The sequence below is a fragment of the Elephantulus edwardii genome, unplaced genomic scaffold (genome assembly GCF_000299155.1).
Source record: "Elephantulus edwardii isolate Elephantulus edwardi_28Jun2011 unplaced genomic scaffold, EleEdw1.0 scaffold00185, whole genome shotgun sequence".
In the NCBI taxonomy this organism is placed as follows: domain Eukaryota; kingdom Metazoa; phylum Chordata; class Mammalia; order Macroscelidea; family Macroscelididae; genus Elephantulus; species Elephantulus edwardii.
In genome coordinates, this window is record NW_006399935.1 from 165,660 (window position 1) to 185,433 (window position 19,774).

Sequence of the window (19,774 nt, forward strand, 5' to 3'; positions counted from 1 at the left end):
TGGGACAGGGGCACGTATACCCCATGTCCAGCAGGATCCTGGGCCACATGGACCCTGCTGAAAACTTGGGGTGTTGAGTTGAGCTTGGCCTTCATGCCCAAGGACAGCAGAGAGGTCGAGGTCCTGTCCACAGTCCTCCTGCCTGTGTCTAGCCTGATGACACAAGCAGCTTGGACAGAAGGAGCTGGTACTCTGGCCAAGGTGTAAGGAGGGGTGCAAAGGGTAGGCACATCAGAGCTGGGCAGACCCCAATCAGCAGGACAGAGTGGGCACCCAGTGTTGACCCTGCCTATGTTTCATCCCTCCAGACAGAGCTGTGACACAACCTCCCTCGCGTCTGACGAGCCTGCCCGCCATGGCGAGCCCGACTCTGAGCCCCGACTCCTCGTCACACGAGGCCCTGTCAGCCCCGACCTGCTCCCCCACCTCTGACTCCGAGAACCTCAGCCCCGATGAGCTGGAACTGTTGGCCAAACTCGAAGAGCAAAACCGGTGAGTCAGAGCCTGGGGCACAGGGAAGGCCCCTCCGAGAAGTTCCAGGTACCCCTTCATCTCAGAGTTGGGTCAGTGTTTGATGAAGGGTATCTCTGTCCCTCCTCCCCTCCATCGGATGAGGAGAATGGGGTCCCACAAGGTGGAGAAGAGCTGCCATCTAAGCACTGGCTGCTAACCCTGTGGTTGGTGGTTCAAGACCATCCAGAGGCACTCGGAAGAAAGGCCTGGTGTGCTGCCACCCAGAAAAACCAGCCGGTGAAAACCCCGTGAACACAGTTCTACCCTGGGGCTCGGGGGGCTGCTCTTAGTTGAAGTCCACCTCCAGGACCCTTCCGCGTCCCTGTCGGACTCTTCCCCTTGCTGGCTGTGATCAATTTCCAGTCTAATCACTCACCCTCAGCTGCTCATGTGAACACGGCCACCATGGAAGCATCTCCTACAGCCTCTAGATGCATCTACTGTGGCCAGCAATTTCACAAATGCATATATACCTAACAGAAATTGACACATTCACTCACAAACCTTAGTCATCAAGTTGATTCCAAATCATGACAACCCTGTGTATCAAAGTTAAACGATGTTCCATAGAGGCCTCCTCCATAAAGTCCTCACAAATGTGGCCCGCAGGCCGGTGGGACAGTGAGAAGGGCTGATCCGTGCAGTGTACAGTCTAGACTGGGGACAGACACAGCAGAAGCTGCTCAGGGTGACGGATGAGAAAAGCACAGCTCAGAGAGGTTAGGTGGCTGGCCAGGGTCACACAGCAGAGGCGGCCCAGCCCCCCAAGCGTAGCAGAAGTGAGGCAGCTCCTAGCCTCAGTGCGACCCCAGGATCATGTGAGTGTGTGTGTGTGTGTGTGTGTGTGTCCCCTGACATACCTCCAACGACCCTTCCTCCCCAGACTCCTGGAGGCCGACTCCAAGTCCATGCGCTCCATGAACGGCTCCCGGCGGAACAGCGGCTCCTCCCTGGTGTCCAGCTCCTCCGCCTCCTCCAACCTGAGCCACCTGGAGGAGGACACGTGGATCCTGTGGGGCCGCATCGCCAATGAGTGGGAGGAGTGGCGGCGCAGGAAGGAGAAGCTGCTCAAGGTGGGGGCCTGGGTGGGGCTGCAGGGCAGCCTGGCTCTGGGGCAGGGCAGGGGTCTGCAGGCACCTCCAGGGTGTCTCGGGAGGCTTGGGTGGCGCACACAGGTAAGACGCTCAGCTGCCAACCAAAGAATTGCAGGTTTGAGTCCACACAGAGGCGCATCAGAAGAAAGGCCTGGTGATCTCCTTCTGAGAACACCGCTATTGAAACCTCTGTGAGAACCGTTCACATACGGGGTCACCATGAGTCAGGAGCTGACTCAGCGGCAACCGGTTTTGTTGCTGGGTTGTGGGGACCGTCGAGGAGGGGCTGCCCCATAAATGGTTGAGCCCCTACTTCCCGTCCCAGTTCACACATTTCTGCTGCTGGGTTCAAGGCAACAAGGCGGGTGGTTTGGGGGGACAGCAAGTCACACACTGTGGCCTTGATCTGTGGTGCGGTGACCGGGCAAGCTCAGTGCCACGAGTGCCTGGCGGGGTGGTCAAGGGGGCCGGCGTGGATGCCGGCCTGAGCCAGGGTCCAGCCCACCCTCCCGCCCCCCGCTCCCAGGAGCTGATCCGAAAGGGCATCCCACACCACTTCCGGGCCATCGTGTGGCAGCTCCTGTGCAGCGCCACAGACATGCCCGTCAAGAACCAGTACTCAGAGCTGCTCAAGATGTCGTCGCCCTGCGAGAAGCTGATCCGCAGGGACATCGCCCGCACCTACCCCGAGCACGAGTTCTTCAAGGGCCAGGACAGCCTAGGGCAGGAGGTGCTCTTCAATGTCATGAAGGTGAGGCCAGGGCTCTCGGGGGCTGCCTGCCCTGCTGGCCGCACAGGACCCTGTCCCGACACACCCGGTCCCCCTCCAGGCCTATTCCCTGGTGGACCGAGAGGTGGGCTACTGCCAGGGCAGCGCCTTCATCGTGGGTCTGCTGCTCATGCAGGTAGGTGGCTGGGGTCAGGCCTTGCCTCAGGGTGGACAGAGCAGAGTGTCCCCTCCTCCCAGGGTCAGTGCCTGGAGCCTCCTCTGTCCTCTGACAGTCCCCAGCCCAGCCTCCAGGGCTGCTCACCTGTCCTGGCTAGGCCCTGTCCACTGCACCAGCCAGAACAGCCCATCCTGTTGCCTCCCAGAGCTGGTCAGGGAACTTAGTGTCACAGCCACAGGGACTGGACTTGTTCTCCAGAGAAGCCAGAAGGCTTAGAAGGGGAGAAGGGGAAATTTGGGGGTAGAAAGGAGGGTGTCTCCACTGTGTCCCATCAAAGCTGGCCACACCTAGGTCCAAGTCCCAGCTCCTCCACTTTCTGCCACGTGGCTGTCAGCGGCCCCGAGTTCTTCATCCAGAAAACCGGGTGATATTTACCCTAGATTCATGGTGAGAATCCAGGGAGAGACAGCCAGGGCCACTCAGCCCACCACTGGGCACAGTCAGTGTCCATTAAGTGTAAATGGAACAGAAACAGGCCTGGGCCAAGCACTGCACACAGGCCGCGCTGCCCAGGCCTGGCCAGTCTTTGCCCCACCTTCCTCCCAGATGCCCGAGGAGGAAGCCTTCTGTGTATTCGTGCGGCTGATGCAGGAGTACCGCTTACGGGAGCTCTTCAAGCCCAGCATGGCTGAGCTGGGGCTCTGCATCTACCAGTTCGAGTACATGCTGCAGGTGAGCCCGCTGCAGAGCCGGGCACCCCAGGGTGACATGCCCCGTGTCTGCGTGTCCCCAGGCTGTGCAGCCCCGCCCCAGGGATGCTTCAGGGGAGGCCAGGGCCCAGCCTTGTGGATTGGAGTTGCTGCAAGCTGCTCATGGAGTGGGTGTGCACGCTCAGACACACCCCGGCCCTTCCCCTCCTGCGTGGCAGGGAGGGAGTGTCGTCTGCCTGCCTCTGCTGATTATGGGAGCCGCAGACAGACGTCTTTGTTTATAAATAGCCGCCCCCACAGGGCCTTGCTCCTGGCTGGCAGACAGTGCTGGCGCAAACACACACACACACACACACACACACTCTCAGGCCTGCTCCGGAGGCTGTGGGACCCCACTCCTCCTGCCGACAGCAGTCAGCACCTAAGGTAGCTTGGCAGTTGTGGCAAGTGGGTGCCCAGGGCTCACAGGAGCTGCTATAACCTCACACATGGGGGCAATAGGTGGCACCACTCCCAGGCAGGGAGGGCGGGAGAGGCCAGGAGTCCATCCCGCTGATGCAGGACATCCAGAGGGTCCTGACGTCCGTCCCTTCTCTGACCTCAGGCTCCCCCATGGCTTGTCACTTGCCAGCCATTGTCATCATCTGAGCTTGGCCGTGCTGTACTGAGAACTTAGGGGTGGGGCTGACACGGACGAGCGTGAGAGTGCCTTCACCGTCACGTGACACAGGCAGGCTCTGAAGCGGGCACGTCAGGGGCCGTGGGATTGAGGTCACTCCCTGGGTGGCCTTTGGGGAATTACATCACCACTCTGAGCTCCAGCATCTTCTTCGGGGTGATCTGAGGATTCCTGAGCAGCTACAGACGAGCAGTTGGCCCAGCCCTCGTCCAGAGGCTGCACACCCAACACGCGGCTGCTCTTCCCACCCTCCTCAAGGAGGAGGTGTGCCCACCTTGTCCAGCTGGGCGTGCAGGAGGGCTGCAGCCCCGTGCACACACGCAGGAGCGGGGGGGGGGCAGCAGAGCAATCAGGGACGGCTCCCTGGAGGCAGCAGCACGAGCCCAGCACAGGCAGGAGGCGAGGCTCAGTGGGTGTGAACACGAGGCCCCCCCTCACAGCTCCTGCCCCCTCCCCACCCACAGGAGCAGCTCCCAGACCTGAACACCCACTTCCGCTCCCAAAGTTTCCACACGTCCATGTACGCCTCCTCTTGGTTCCTCACGCTCTTCCTGACCACCTTCCCGCTGCCCGTGGCCACCCGTGTCTTTGACATCTTCATGTACGAGGTAAGAACCAGACCCTACTTGAGAAGCCCTGGGCCCTGGCCTGGCGGGAGCGGAAAGGGGGAGAGATCTAGGGTCTGTGACAGCGCGGGGCTTGGGTGTGGGGAGACTTGAGGGGATGGACAGCAGACCCAGAAGCACTGCCTTCACAGGGGCTGGAGATCGTGTTCCGGGTGGGCCTGGCACTGCTGCAGGTGAACCAGATGGAGCTGATGCAGCTGGACATGGAAGGGATGTCCCAGGTGGGCCAAGGGACACAGCGAGCTGGGCGGGGGAAGCCCCCCAAATCCTCCCCGCCGGCTCTGCCCTCCCCATAGGAACCAGGGGATCCTGAACACCAGACAGGCCCTGCCGTGAGCATGGAGGAAGAGGCCTGGAATGGCCTAGCTACCTCCAACTCCAGGTCCCCCAAAACCTAACATCCCCATTTCAAAACAGAACCAGCCAAACCAGGGGGCTGTGGTGCAGTTGCTGCCTCAGCCTCCAGCCCTCGGAGGCACCACAGGGTCAGGGGTCAGAGCACTCCCACACCTGCCAGGCCTGTGCCCTGGAGGAGAGGCTGCCTGGTTCACGACGCCACGCAGGCCCTGCCCCCGCTGGCGCCCTCCAGCTGGCGCTCGGGGAAGAATGCACAAAGGCCACGGTTGTGTCCTCAGACACGGGCATCCATTGTCCGCAGCTGCTGGACGGGGCCAGCTGGGCAGGGGAGCGGGAGCCAGGCTGCCCCCGAACCGCAACAAGCTGTGGCCACCGCTGCTGGTGCTTAACCCTTTGCTGAGGCTCAAGACACCAGGCCGACCTCTCCAAGGGCTTCTCCCCCGGGCCTGGCCCAGCGCCCGATCCCTCACCACCCCTGGACCCTGCTGGTCTGCATCGGCTAGTCCTATCCCTGTCCTTCACAGAAGGTCCTGGGTGCTCAGATGCCACCCCACCCAGATACTGACGTCCTGGCCACCACGGTGGTCATTCAACCCCCACAAGCCAGGACCTGCACAGGGACATGCTGGCACCCAGAAAGATGGCCCTCTCCCTCACTGAGTACCAGACCCTCCACAGAAGCAGAAGCCACAGGGGCCCGACGAGCCCATCCCCAGGGTGGTGACCACCTGTGTCCCCACAGTACTTCCAGAGGGTCATCCCCCACCAGTTTGACAGCTGCCCGGACAAGCTGATCCTCAAGGCCTACCAGATCAAGTACAACCCCAAGAAGATGAAGAGGTCAGTGCGTGGGGGCTGCTGGGGCGGGCCATCTCGAGCAGCGGGACGGTGACCACCTCGGCTTCGCCTCCGCAGGCTGGAGAAGGAGTATGCGGCCATGAAGAGCAAGGAGATGGAGGAGCAGATCGAGATCAAAGTGAGTCCCTGCACCCAGGTATCACAGCAAGGGGCCAGCATGGGGCCTTCTGGGCCCTCCCAGCCACTCACCACTAGAGGGCAGCACTGGCCCGCACTTGCGGAGGCCCTGGACCCCTCGATGCAGTGGCCTGCCCCTCTGGTCCTCAGCACCCAAAATGGCAGTGACCGAGGTAGCCAAGGTCCCTGCCCTCCTGGACATAGTGGGTAGAACAAGCTGACGCAGGATGTATGTGCATCCAGAGAACAAGGCAAGGGCCAGGCCCTGGTAGGGTTGGGGTTCCTTTAAAGTGCGGCACCCCTGAGCCCAGGCACCCCCTCTTTCCTTCCTTCTGCTTCCGTCCCTCTCCACGTGATGAGTTACAGAATAAGCATTTGCTTTGAGCATTTGCTGTGCACCAGAGTCATGGCAGAGCCTGGAGGATCCCCCCAAGTCCAGCATGGGGAAAAAGAGAAAAACCCCAGCTCAGCCTGACTCTGTCCTCTTCAGTGGCCAGCAGACCAGGGTTCAAGTTCAAGCCCCACCATGAACGGTTAGCTCTGACTCATCGCTATCCGCTGTACAACGGAGCCAGGCCAGGCCCGATCCTGCAGCGTCCTCGGCCACCACGGAGTTCAAGCCCAGGGCTGCAGGCACCTCAGTCCCTCTCGTGAGGGTCTTCTTCGCTGACCCTCTGCTTTCCCTGCACGATACCGTCTTCTGAGAACTGGCCCTTCTTGATAAACATGCTCAGGGGCATGAGAGGGGCTCGAGGTGACAGTGTCCCCATCCCTCCCTCTAAGGAACATCCTGGCTGCATTTCTGCCACGACACACGTTGGTTCTTTCAGCATCTGAAGAATGGCCCGTGTCCTTTGCCAACACAATTCAAAAAAGCCTCCGTCTTCCTTGTCCTCCGCCCTGCTTTCACGCACACAATGCCTGTGCGAACTCAGCCCTCGGAGCCTCGCCTCACCACTCCCGTCTGGAAAATGAGCTCGCGACTCACTCTACTGGATAATTCTAGTATTCTTACTCTGCCATCGTCATCTCCACCTCCTTAGAAAAGCGGGGGTACAAACTGCACAGGAATCGGCCTCACCTGCTACCCACACCTGAGCGAGCAGGAGAGGGCATCTCTGTCCAAGCACATCTGTAGCTTTTCCAGACATGAATCGCTTTCTAAGGGTGGCACAGGGTAGGGCACTGTTCAGGGCTGTTGTTCGTAGGGTCACCACGAGTCATACTTGACTCGACAACACCTAACAACAACTCACAGTAACAGTGGCTGCAGCCTGGCTGCTACAGCTGTCTCGCACATACAGACTGCTGCCATCTGGTGGCTGTGACAGGCACAGCCGGCCCTCAGGCCACGTGCCCAGCCTGCAGATTGCCCTGAGGGAAACATGAGAACCGGTGGGCCTTGAAAGGGTCCCGCCCGTGCATTCTCCCACCACCTAACCGTGTGCACTGTAGCCGCACACACTCTTGTTTTCCCTTTGGGGTAAGCGGAAGAAAAGCGTGGTGGTGGTCAGGCCTTCCCAACTCCTCCCAGCGTGGTTCTGCTTGATGCAACTGTGGGTTGGGGCCAGAGGCTGGGCAGGGCAGCCCAGAGGCCAGGGGTCAGGACCTGAGCACCCACAGCTAAGGGCCTCACCCACTCTGACTCAGTTTGCCCTTTTGGAGAAGGAGCAGTTCTCTCTGACCACTTCCTTGCGCTTCCTGAGAACATTGCGGATCTTTCCATCACATTTTCTTGTTGGAATAAAGCCAGGGAATTTTCTTTGTGATCCTTGCTAATCAGTACCTCTAAATGATGCTCTTGTCTAATTTCCTATGGACATATAGTTAGACATGACATAAAATACACGTAAGTCACACCTTAGGACACTGAAAATTCGGAGATAGAATTCCTGCCTCCCAAGCAAAATTCCTTACAAGCAACCCGATAGGTAACATCATGAGAGATGGAGAAATGACTGAGAGTGTCGATTATTTCATTTACTTCACCAACAACACGCCTGGAAGCAGTGGTCAAGACATTGGGCAAATCTGCTATCAAGAATCTCTCTAAAGTGCTAAGAGCTGGGACATCAGTTCAAAGACTAAGGTGCGCCTGACCCCGGCCACAGTATTTTCACTTGCTTTGTCTGCATGCACAAGTGGACTATGAATAAGTAAGACTGGAGACAAATCGATGCCTTTGAATTGTAGTGCTGGTGAAGAAGACTGCATATCGCATAGACTGCCAGAAGGACAAACCAATCTGTCCTGGAGAAAGTGCAGGGGCCAAACCTTGGGAAAAGGACATCATTTTTGGAAAGCCAGAGGGTCAGGAAAGGACGTAGATTGGCACAGTGACTGCAGTGGGCTTGCAAATGGCAGAAATTGTGAGGCTGGCTGGGCAGGGCAAGGTTTCCATGCACTGGTCACAGTACTGCAGTGCCTCATGACCGCCTCCACGGCACCTAACAGCAACAACATGCAGGAGACCCAGGTTCAATCCCAGCCGTCACACCTCCTGCTCAGCCACCACCCGTCTGTCAGTGGGGCTTCTGTGTGCCTGTGAGGCTGAGCAAGTTCCAGCGAAGCACCTAGACTAAGATGGACGAGGAAGAAAGGCCTGGAGAGCATCTTCCAGAATCAGCCTGTGAAAACCCTGCAGATCACAGGGATCCGATCTGCAGGCACCATTTATTTCAGGCCCCAGTGAGTCGGGAGCAAGTCAAGAGGGGCGACCCCTTTGCATCCCCATGGGGTAACCAAACACCACAAGGACTGACCAGAATCCATCATTGCAGACAGAAGGCTAAACCCAAGGCTCGCTGTCGCCGGACCTCTGAGCACAGCCTGCCCAGGGGCCTGGAGAACTGGTTGTGCAGCCAAAGGACGCAGCCTGGTGAGCAGGACACAACGGCGAGGGGCCCACATGCTACGAGGAGTTTGTCATGTGCGACTTCAACCCAGAGGCCAAGAGCAAAGCAGTGGGTTGTGGGCTGGCAGTGGTAACCCCAAAAATGCAGAGATGGGGGCTGACCACAGCCACAGATGGCACCTACATGATTCCGCTGCCCCGCGAGCTCCCTGCCATCAAGTCAGCCCCCTCACAGCGACCCTCCCGCAGCTTTCTGAGGCCATAAATCCTAACAGCAGGAGACTGGCCAGCTTTCCCCCCAGCAGCAAGTGGGTTCCAGCTGCCCGACCTTCTAGTTGGCAACCCAACACTGAACTCACTATGCCAAGGTTTACAGAGCCAAGGTTTGCTTTAGGAAATTAACAGCCCCTCTACACAAGGATCTCTGGTGGCCTAGTGGTAAGAAGCTGCGCTGCAATCCCCAGGGCTCGTGGTTCGAATCCCCCAGCTGCTCTGCAGAAGAAGGATGAGCAGTTTCCTCCCGTGTGATTTACTGCCTCAGAAAACTTGCTGGAGGGTCAGGTGTGTATAGGTTCCGATTCTACAGCACACACAGCAACAACAATGAAACAGGAAGGGCCTGCGGGGGGGGGGGGGGGTGGTTAACCGCCCAGCTGCTAACCAAAAAAAAAAAGAAAGAAAGAAAATCAAAGATTGAAGGGATCAGTTCCACCCCGAAGTGCGTTGGAAGAAAAGCCTGGCAAGCAACTTTGGTATAAACAGCCGCTGGAAACCCTGCAGCAGGCGGCTCTCAGATCAGCAAGAGGCACGAAGGCAGGGTCCGCGGCAGGGCTTGGCCTGCCATTCTGTAGCTCCCCAGCTGGAAGGGAAGGTGTTGCCTGAGCTGGGGTGGGGGCTCCATCCTGCCCTGAGGGTGGGTACGTTGGGGTGCAGGTCTGACACACCTTCCTCTCCCCTCAATAGAGGCTTCGGACAGAGAACCGGCTCCTGAAACAGCGGATCGAAACCCTGGAGAAGGTGAGGGGCGTGGCCACCAACCTGTGGCACCGCCAAGCAGACCCCTGGGCTCAGCCCTCCCCCTGCCACCTGTCTGTGAACTATGAATGAACTCCAGGGGTGCCCTGGCCCCGCCACCAGCACCCCCACTGCGGTTTGGGCTGTGACTTAATTGGTGGTTGTGTGGAACTTCATTCGCACTGCGCCCCACTATAATTAACCCCGGGCCTGGGGTTTAGTCATCACCCGATCTAAGTGCATACCCCCACCCAGCGGGACTGCTCGGTGCACCCCCCACGCCGCTCAGTGGGGGGAGAGGCAGAGCTGCTTTGACAAGGCACCGAACCCTGCAATTTCAACATCTCAACCTCAAAAAAGAGGAAAGACTGTTAGGAGGATGAGGAGGCCACGCTGCTTCGGGCCTGGACCCTGGACCCCGGACCCCGGCGTTTTCGGAAGGAGAGGGCAGGAGCTCTTCAATGCCCACCTCCTCCCTCTCTCATGGTCTCATGGCCAGTCACTGTGGTCACATCCTCACAGGATCCTGCTGCCCGGGTCTCCCCAGGATTCTGGGCCTCCAGGACTGTCCCATTACCCCTGTCTACCAGTGGCCCAGCCCCTCACTCACATTCCAGGGCCTGAGGTCCCACCTGAGGGGGGCACATCCTGGCCACCACCCACCCACCCACAGCCAGGCCCCTCTCCAGGACAGACGCTCTGGCTTCGGTCTTCCTCCGGGTCCTCTCCCGCCGGGTCTCTGGTCTTCACTGCTCTCTCCTGCTTCTAGAGATAGTCCACCGCGGTAGTGACCAGCATTCTTGTCTGTCTCTCCCTCTCCTGTCCCCGCGCCTTCCGCTCTGCTCCTCCCCCTGTCGCTCGGACCCCCTTCCACCCGGTAGGAGAGCGCCGCTCTGGCTGATAGGTTGATCCAGGTACTGTAGCCTTTGATCTCTCCCGCCCCCTCCCCGTCACACCCTGCACATGACAGCCAGCCACCGCCTGCGCCTGGCCGCTGTCATTCTGAGGGGATGGGAGAAGGCCTGGCTCCGCGCATGGGGGCAGCTGGGGACGCTCTGCAGGGGAGATAAGGCCTGGGGGGTGTGACACGGAGAGGAAAGGGGTGCGGGAAGGAAGGGTCATGCACGCGTGCAGCGTCCCCTTCCTCCGGGGACCTGAGAGCGTCCGCTCCAGCCCTGACGTCTGACATGTGGGCACTGCACACTCCTAATGTCCTCACGTTTGCACACTCACGCCACAGACTTGCGCTGACACATATGCAGTCATGCACATGCACACCCATGCACACATCCTCTCACACATACATTCCCACTAGCACACGTGCACGCATACTCCCACTCCCGTGTCTTCTCACGCATGCACTCACACACCTGTACACTCATGCTCACATGCACACACCCTTACTTGCACTCACACTCACCTGCCCACACTCACTCACTCCCACACACATACACTCACACGCATGCACACACTTGCACTCACACACTCACCTGCACGCACACTCACACGCACAAGCATGCGCACTTGCACTCTTGCATACACGCGCTCACTTGCACACATATGTCCATATGCACACATGCACACTCACCTGCACTTCCACTCACGTGCACACATCCACCTGCACACTCTCCCACTTGCACTCACACACAGCGCCCCTCCTGGCCTTTCGCCCTGCCCTGTGCTTCTACCTGCAAGGCCTGGCGCCCTCTCTCACTCACCTGCTTCTGCTGCTACCTCATCTTGAATGGCTTTACCTCAAAGCTTCCACTCACCCCTGGTGTCTCTGAGCCTGGAATGAGGGACCCAGACTAGGTGGGGTGAGGGAATGAGTCTGTGGGGAGGCCCCGGGAGAGGGATGTGCCACCTGCCCACGCAGCCCTGCCTCCACTCGCCCTTCGAGTGCCGTGAGCCGGTGGAGGCCTTGTCCACCCCTCGGTGAGGGCTTGCTTTGCCTCCCTGAACAGAGGCTGTGGGCCACGTGCAGGAGGGAAAGAGCTGCCCAGGTCCCTCCAGGCGCCCCATGCCTGCCTCCCCCAGGCAGGCGGCTGGAGCTGCCCCTCCCAGGCTCTGACACCCTCACTCTGCTCCACCCCTGCCTCTCAAGCCCAGACTCTCTCATCCCCCTGTGGCCAGAAACAGGGCTTGTGGGTCCAGCAGAGGGTCATGCGCCTTCCTCGCTGTGCTCAGGGGCAGGTGACACGGGCGCAGGAGGCCGAGGAGAACTACGTCATCAAGCGGGAGCTGGCGGTGGTGCGGCAGCAGTGCAGCTCAGCCACCGAGGACCTGCAGAAGGCTCAGAGTACCATCCGGCAGTTGCAGGAGCAACAGGTACCCCAATCCCGCCCCAGGGGTCCTCCAGCCCCGCCCAGAGTCCCCCAGTCCTGCTCAGAGTCCCCATGTGCCTTTTCCTCTTTCCAGCCCCAGCAGTCCCTGGTGAGGGGGCCTAGAGTCAGGCGACCCTGGGAGTTCCATCTCCACAGCCAGAAGGGGCACACCTTTGTCTCCCGGGAAGCCCCACCAGCCAGATCTTTCGGGGGGCCCAGTTGGCACCCTAACTTCATGGCACTCAGCACTCTGGGAATTTGCTGGGCACCATACACAGACTTGGCTGATGGGCTCTTGGCCCTCCCGGGAGGCTTGGCATCTCACCAGGGTTGAAGGGGAAAAGTGCCTAATAAGGGCAGGGACCAGGCACAAGGGAGGAGTCCCTTCTCCAGTGCCAGGGTGCCTGTACCCAAGACTCCAACCTCCTGTGCCCCTCTGACCCGGGAGAGAGACAGCCTGATTCAGCTTTGAGGTCAGGACCTGGTGATGGAAAAGCCCAGATCCCCTGTGCAGGGCTTCGAGAACACCCAGAAGGTGCTGCGGCCACAGGCCAGTGACACACACACCTGGAGGGCGGGAGGAGACACTGCACCCCAGGGAGGCCCCAAATGAGGAAGCCCGGTCAGACAGGGTGGAGAGAGGTGTTCCTGCCAGGACTCCCAGCACGTGCAAACATCAAGGCACCCAGGTAGCTGGGAAGTAGGCCATGCCCATAGACCCAGTTAGACGAACCGGAGGCACCATGGGGTGCCAAGGAGGTTATCAACCCTAGGTTCCAGGAGAGGTTCCTGGGGGATGTGGTACAGCCTAGCCTGAGCTCCCAGTGGACCGTGAGCACTCATGACCTTGGGGGAGTTGTGGGCGGGGGAAGCTGGGTCAGGAGAGGCCAGTGATGACATCTAGATGTCATATGATGTCATCATAGAGAAGACACAGCCAGCACATAGCCAGGAAGGCCCAACTGCCACCCTAGGGCCTGCCTTCACCTCCAGACAGATCATCTGGGGGCCCGCGTGGCACCCTCCCCCTCACACCAGTCCTGGGAGCTGGGCTCAGAGCGAGAGGATCAGGAGTCACTGCTGTCCAGTCAGGGCCAACATCGCTGGCATGGGTTTCAGAAGCAGTAAATCACATAGAAGGCGATTGCCCGTCCTTCTTCCCAGAGCAGCTGGTGGATTTGAACCATGTGCCTTCGTGATTGTGGCACAGCTTCTCACCACTAGGCCACCAGATCTCCCTGAGATGAGGGTCGTCCTTGCAAATTTCCCTACCATTTCGATTCTGAAACGAAGTCCCTGCTGACTGCAGGAAAGAGCCCCAGCAGCAAAATGCATTGCGGGTCCAGCCCATCTTCCGGCCTGTTCAGCGGTAGAAAGGCGAGGCTGTCTCCTTCGTAAAGCCTTACAGCCTCGGAATGATACAGAATGGCCATGAGGCCCAGTGACTCCTCAGCAATGCATTGGGGGTTTTGCTGGCCTGGTGGCAATGTGTGTGAGAGACAGAGAGAGGACAGACGTGCGCATGCTCGGTGCAGAGTCCCGCCCCGCCTGCAGCTAGGTCAGAGCACCCCCTGCACCCTAGGAGCGTGACCTCCCAGAGCCCTTCCTGTGCCACCACCCCACCCTTCCCGGGGAGGGGGAGGGAGCACATACATCCCGAGCCCATGCAGAGCCCCCTTCAGAACGTCCCCTGCAAGCAGCCAGACCTCCCAGGAACCTGCTGACAGGAAGCCACCAGGAGGGTCACCTCAGGTTTTGCCTCAACACATATCCGCCCGCAGTCCATTTTCTGCTGTGCCCTAGCCAGAGCCCTTCTGCCAGCCCAGGGGCTTCGGGGGGCCAAGGCCAGGGCCCGCAGCAGCTGGCACAGAGCTCCTCTGCCCACCCAGGACAACCCACGCCTCACCGAGGACTTCGTGACACACCTGGAGACGGAGCTGGAGCAGTCGCGGTTAAGGGAGACAGAGACGCTGGGGGCACTGCGAGAGATGCAGGACAAGGTCCTCGACATGGAGAAGGTGTGCCTGGGGGTCAGGTGAGGTTGGGAGGTGCAGGGCAAGGTCCTAGCTGTGGACAGGTCAGAATCCTTCCTCTCAGGTGGGTCCCTTTGGGGCTGCGTGTCTGCTGAGAACAGAACACCCTCCCAGCCCCACTGTTTCCTTCCCACTTTGACCCAGACACATGCTTGGCTCAGCGGCCTGTCATAAGAAAATCTGTGAGTCTGGGGAGTTGAGCTTCTAGCCCCAGACCATCCCAAGCCTGGAGAAGTGTGTTCACACACATACACCCAGCCACCCGCACCGGAGTTCGTGTCACTTCTCGTGGCATCTGCCCTCAGGAGGAGGCACCATCGCCAGCAGGCTGGCCAGCCTTCCTGACACCAGATCTCAGCTTTGTGGGCTTAGTCCAAGTGAGGGCAAGGCCCAGCCCATCAGAGCTTCCCCACCACCCAGAGGCAAGTGGAGTCCATTCCCTTCTCAGGCCATGCCCTGGGGCCTGCGAAGTTTCTGACACCCTCTCTGTCTCTGCCACAGCCTCAGTCTCCAGCAGCAAGCCCAAAGCTGAGTGTGCCTCCTGCTGTCTCCACATGAGGGCAGAATGTGCACCCAGAACATTCTGTCTCACCCCACCAGCCCCTGAGCCAACAGAGGGTTAGTGCTGGATTCTGGACCAGGAGATGGGAGCACAGTTCCCTGTCATTCATTGTGCTCATGGGACACGGGACAATCCCAGCTTGAGCCACTTAGGACAAATCTGGTCAGGGAGCAGGGAAAGGCAGTCTGGCTCCTTGTGTCGTGAGCAGTAGCATTTATGGGTGACTATGCTGATGGATTCTAGGGGTGCTCTGTGTTGTGATGTGCTATCAAGTTGCCTATGACTCATAGGGACCGTGTATACAATAGCTCTGAACTCTTCCCTGTGCTGAGCCAGTCTCACTGTCTCCAACACATCTACCCCCATTATCCCAGTTCCTGTGTTAATGCATCTCATCCGAGGTCTTCCTCTCCTACACCCTTCCGAGCATGATATCAATGACTCCTCCCTCCTGGCCATGTGCCCAGAGCTTCAAAATCCTTGCCTCCAAGGAGCATCTTAGTTGCTCCAAGACAGGCCTGTTTATTCTCTTGGCAATCCATGTTCACTACTCTTCTTCAGCGCCACAACTCAAAGACGTCTATTCTGCCATCCTTAGTCATTGTCCAGCTCTCTGATCCCTAAGACCATGGCTTGAATCAGGCACACCTTAGTCTCTAGATTAACATCATTACACTTTGGAACTTTGTTTTATCTTTTTTTTTTCTATCTGTGTACCACTGAGTCGGATCCAACTGGCACAGGAGGAGATTGCCCCACCATCTCCAGCTGAGCATCTGGTGGATACGAACCATGTACTTTCGGGACTGCAGTGCGGCTTCTTGCCTCTAGGCCACCAGAGCTCTCTAACTCTTTGGAACTTTGAAGAGTTCTGTGACAGCAGACTTCCCTAATGCAATTCATCTTTTGATTTCCTGACTGCTGGTGCCAAGAGTATTGATTGTGGAGCCGAGCAAGATGAAATTGTTAACAATTTCAATCTCTACTTCATCTCTCGTGGTGCTGCCAATTGGCCTAGTGGTGAGAGTCTTTGTCTTCTTGATGTTGAGCTTCAATTCATATAGAAAACTACAATCCTTGACCTTCTGTAGCAAATGCTTCAGGTCCTCCTCCGTTTCGGCAAGCAAGGGTGTGTCACCTACAGGTTATTGATGAGTCTTCCTCCAATCCTGATGCCACATTCCTCCTCATAAAGTCCAGCCTCCTGAATGATCTGTTCTGCATACAAATTGAAAAGGCATGGAGATAGGACGCATCCCTGACACACTCCTTTCCTAATTTTGAACCATGCTGTGTTTCCTTGCTGTGTTCAGAGGACTGCTTCCTGGTCCAAGTCTAGGTTTCGCATGAGCCCAGTCAAGTGCATGAGCACAGTGGAATTCCCATTCTTCTCAAGGTGAGTCACAATTTACTGTGATCCACACACTCAAATGCCTTTACATAGTCAATGACACACAAATAGCTACTCTTCTGGTATGTTCTACTTCCAGCAAGATCAACTTGACATTGGCGATAACGTCTCTAGTGCCACAGCCTCTTCTAAACGCAACTTGTATTTTTGGTAGTTCTCTGCCAATGTACTATTTTAGTCGTTTCTGGATAATCTTTAGCAGGATTTTGCTTGTGTGTTTTATTAGTGATATCATTCAATAATTTTCACCCTCTGTGGGATCACCTTTTTTTTGGAATGGGAGGAATAAATATGAATCCCATCCAGTCAGTCGGCCAATTAGTTGTCCTCAAGATTTCCTGGCACAGCCTTGTGAGTATGTTCAGGGGCAGCCTCTGTTTGTTGAAATATGTCAGTTGGTATTCTATCACTTCCTGGGCCCTTATTTTAAGCCAATTCTTTCAAAGTAGCTTGAACTTCCTCTTTCTTCACCACTGCCTCTTGATCTTATGCTATTTCATTAAATTCTTCTGTGTCAGCAAGCTCTTTTTTTTTTTTAATTTCTATTTTATTATTTTCTCTGTGTTTGTACCGTCAAATTGGATCTGACTGGTACAGGAAGAGATGGCCCCTCCTTCTCCGGCAGAGCATCTGGTGGATTCGAACTGCATATCTCTGGGATTGCAGTGCAGCTTCTTGCTACTAGGCCACCAGAGCTCCCAGCAAGCTCTTTTTGGTACAGTGACTCTCTGTGCTCCTTCCATCTTCTTTTAATGCTTCCCATATCATTCAATATTCTGCCCATAGCATCCTTAAGTGTCACAACTCAAGGCCTGATTTGTTCTTCAGGTCCTTTAGTGTAAGAAATGCTGAGTGGCCCTTTTGATTTTCTTACTCCATCTCTTTGCTCATTTCATAATGCTCTGCTTTGTCTTCCGAGCTGCCCTTTGAAATCATCTGTCCAGCTATTTAACTTTGTGCTTTCTTCCCTTTGCTTTGGCTTCTCTGCACTTTAGTGCAATATTCAGAGTGTCTTCTGACATCTATCTCAGTCTCGGAATGCATAAATATTGACATACTAGGTATGGTCAAAATGAGATGGATTGGCATGGGACATCTTGAATGAGACAGTTATATAATCTACTATGCCAGAAATGAAAGGTGAGGAAGAACAGGTTCACTTTCACAGTTAAAAAGGCCATTTCTAGATCCATCTTGAAATACAGTGTTGTGAGCGACAGGATAATATCCATACACAAGGAAGTCTGGTGAATATCACTGTCATTCAAATATATGCACCAACTACCAGAGCCAAAAGGAGGAAATAGACCATTTCTACCAACTTTTGCAGTCAGAAATTGATCAAACATGCAACCAAGATGCATTAATAACAATGGATGAACGGGAATGCAAAAGAAGGGAACTGGTAAGAAGGATCAGTAGTCAGAAAACATGGACTTGGTAACAGAAATGATTTGTACAATCAATGATGTATTCATGGAAAATACCTTTTATAAGAAACAAACAGCAACTATACATATGGATTTCACTTGATTATTCACACAGGAGTCGGAGTGATTACATCTGTGGAAAGAATCGTTGGAGAAGCTCATTATCAATTAGTTGTGAAAACAAGGCCAGGTGCTGATTGTGGAACAGACCATCAACTTACTCATATGCAAGTTCAAATTAAAGCTAAAGAAAGTGAAATCAGATCCACAGGAACCAAAATGTGACCTTGAGTCTATCCCGCCTGAATTGAAAAACCGTCTCAGAAGTAGGTTTGAGGCTTTGAACACTAATGAGCAAAGACCAGATGAGCTGTGGGAGGATAGTAAGAATATCATTGATGAGGAAAACTGTAAGGTAATTCGACACTAAAGGGTCTCGGGCAGTCAGGCAGGCTGGGGCAGCGCCCTTCAGCCCCAGGGTTGGTTGCACCCTATTTCAGGGTCCTCATTCAAAAGAGAAACCAAGGTGCTCCTGGAAGGCAAGGATGGTGAAGCTCTGTCTCACATAATCTGGGCATGTGGCCAGGAGGGTTCAGTCCTTGGAGAAGGACATCATACTTGGAAGGGTGGAGGGGCAGCACAGGAGAGGAAGACCCTGGAGGAGATGGGTTGACACAATGACTGTGGCGGTGGGAGCAGGCGTGTCAGAGGCGGTGAGGTTGACTCGGCATAGGGCAGGGCTCAGAGCCACTCTTCATGGGCTTGCTGTGAGTGGAAGTCAGCTAGATGGCACATAACAACAGTCACCTCCGGGCTGCTCCCCGCTCCCGCGCCCCAGCTAGGGGCTGCAGAGTTCCAAGGGAAAGAGGGGCAGGAAGGCGCGCGGCACCCTGGGCGCTGACCGACTCTCTCCCGCAGAGGAACAGCTCGCTGCCGGATGAGAACAACGTGGCTCGGCTGCAGGAGGAGCTGAAGGCGCTCAAAGTGCGCGAGGGCGAGGCGGTGGCTGCTGTGCGGGAGCTCAAACTGCAGCTGCAGGAGCTCTCGGACACCTGGCAGGTGAGGGCGCCCTTTATCCACCGCTGCCCGTCGCCCAGGCTCCTCGCCGAGGCTGAGAGCAGCCCTCCTCTCCGCAGGCGCATCTGTCCCGAGGTGGCCGCTGGAAGGAGTCCCCGCGGAAGCTGGTCCTGAGCGAGCTGCAGGATGAGCTAATGAGCGTGCGGCTGCGCGAGGCCCAGGCCCTGGCGGACGGCCGGGAGCTGCGGCAGCGTGTGGTGGAGCTGGAGACGCAGGTGGGCCACCTGGAGGGGGAGTGCTGGCGAGGCCACGCCCAGGCCGAGGCCGAGACCCCGTTCTCCTTTCCTCCCGCAGGACCACATCCATCGCAACCTGCTGAACCGCATGGAGGCGGAGCGCACGGCGCTGCAGGAGAAGCTGCAGTATTTGGGGGCACAGAACAAGGGGCTGCAGACGCAGCTCAGCGAGAGCCGCCGCAAGCAGGCCGAGGCTGAGTGCAAGGTGTCTCCCGCCTACCTGCCCTGCCGTGGACCCCCCGCCGGCCCACCCGCAACTAACGCCCTTTTCCTCACGCTGCAGAGCAAAGAGGAGGTGATGGCGGTGCGTCTGCGGGAGGCCGACAGCATGGCCGCCGTGGCTGAGATGCGGCAGCGCATCGCTGAGCTGGAGATCCAGGTGAGCTCGGGGTGCCGGGGTGGGGGGGGAGCCGAGCCCCAACGCGGGGTCCTGCCCTGACCCCAGTGACCTGGCCGCCTGCAGAGGGAGGAGGGCCGCATCCAGGGCCAACTCAACCACTCGGACTCGTCTCAGTACATCCGCGAACTCAAGGACCAGATCGAGGAGCTCAAGGCCGAGGTGCGTGCGAGGCGGGCCCCCTCCACCCCTGCAGGAGAGGCGGGCGGGCATCAGGCGCTGGGGCCCCGGGAAACTGAGCTCTTGGCCTCTGTGGGCCCCTCCGGCCACACCTCCAGTGTGAGCGCGCAGCCACCCGCCTCTCGTCCAGGTGCGGCTGCTGAAGGGCCCGCCGCCCTTTGAAGACCCGCTGGCCTTTGACGGGCTCAGCCTGGCCCGACACCTGGACGAGGACTCGCTGCCCTCATCCGACGAGGAGCTGCTGGGCGTGGGCGTGGGCGTGGGCGCCGCGCTGCAGGACGCGCTCTACCCGCTGTCCCCGCGCGATGCGCGCTTCTTCCGCCGGCTGGAGCGGCCAGCCAAGGACAGCGAGGGCAGCTCGGACAGTGACGCAGACGAGCTGGCCACGCCCTACAGCCAGGGCCTGGACAACTGA

The 19,774-nt window shown here is 57.6% G+C and overlaps 1 protein-coding gene across 2 annotated transcripts; it reads left to right on the forward strand.

Moving 5' to 3' along the window:
- The first annotated feature begins 355 nt into the window (after positions 1–355).
- Positions 356–19,774, forward strand: EVI5L (ecotropic viral integration site 5-like). 2 transcript variants are annotated; one of them, XM_006896325.1, is made up of 19 exons: positions 356–492; positions 1,397–1,586; positions 2,134–2,358; positions 2,438–2,512; positions 3,101–3,226; positions 4,348–4,491; positions 4,641–4,730; positions 5,609–5,706; positions 5,782–5,842; positions 9,659–9,712; positions 10,591–10,623; positions 11,897–12,037; positions 13,923–14,051; positions 18,388–18,528; positions 18,606–18,761; positions 18,841–18,987; positions 19,066–19,161; positions 19,246–19,341; positions 19,490–19,774. In XM_006896325.1, the coding sequence occupies exons 1-19, from the start codon at positions 356–358 to the stop codon at positions 19,772–19,774; spliced, it is 2,424 nt and encodes an 807-aa protein (XP_006896387.1). The 2 variants fall into 2 exon arrangements, with proteins under 2 accessions (XP_006896387.1, XP_006896388.1); XM_006896326.1 differs by lacking the exon at positions 10,591–10,623.

What these genes read in the sequence shown, in the direction of transcription:
- EVI5L (XM_006896325.1), top strand. Translation starts at nt 356, where the DNA reads ATGGCGAGCCCGACTCTGAGCCCCGACTCCTCGTCACACGAGGCCCTG. An exon ending in AGCTCTCGGACACCTGGCAG is followed by an intron (nt 18,529 to 18,605) that starts GTGAGGGCGCCC and finishes TCCTCTCCGCAG; the next exon opens with GCGCATCTGTCCCGAGGTGG. An exon ending in TCGAGGAGCTCAAGGCCGAG is followed by an intron (nt 19,342 to 19,489) that starts GTGCGTGCGAGG and finishes CCTCTCGTCCAG; the next exon opens with GTGCGGCTGCTGAAGGGCCC.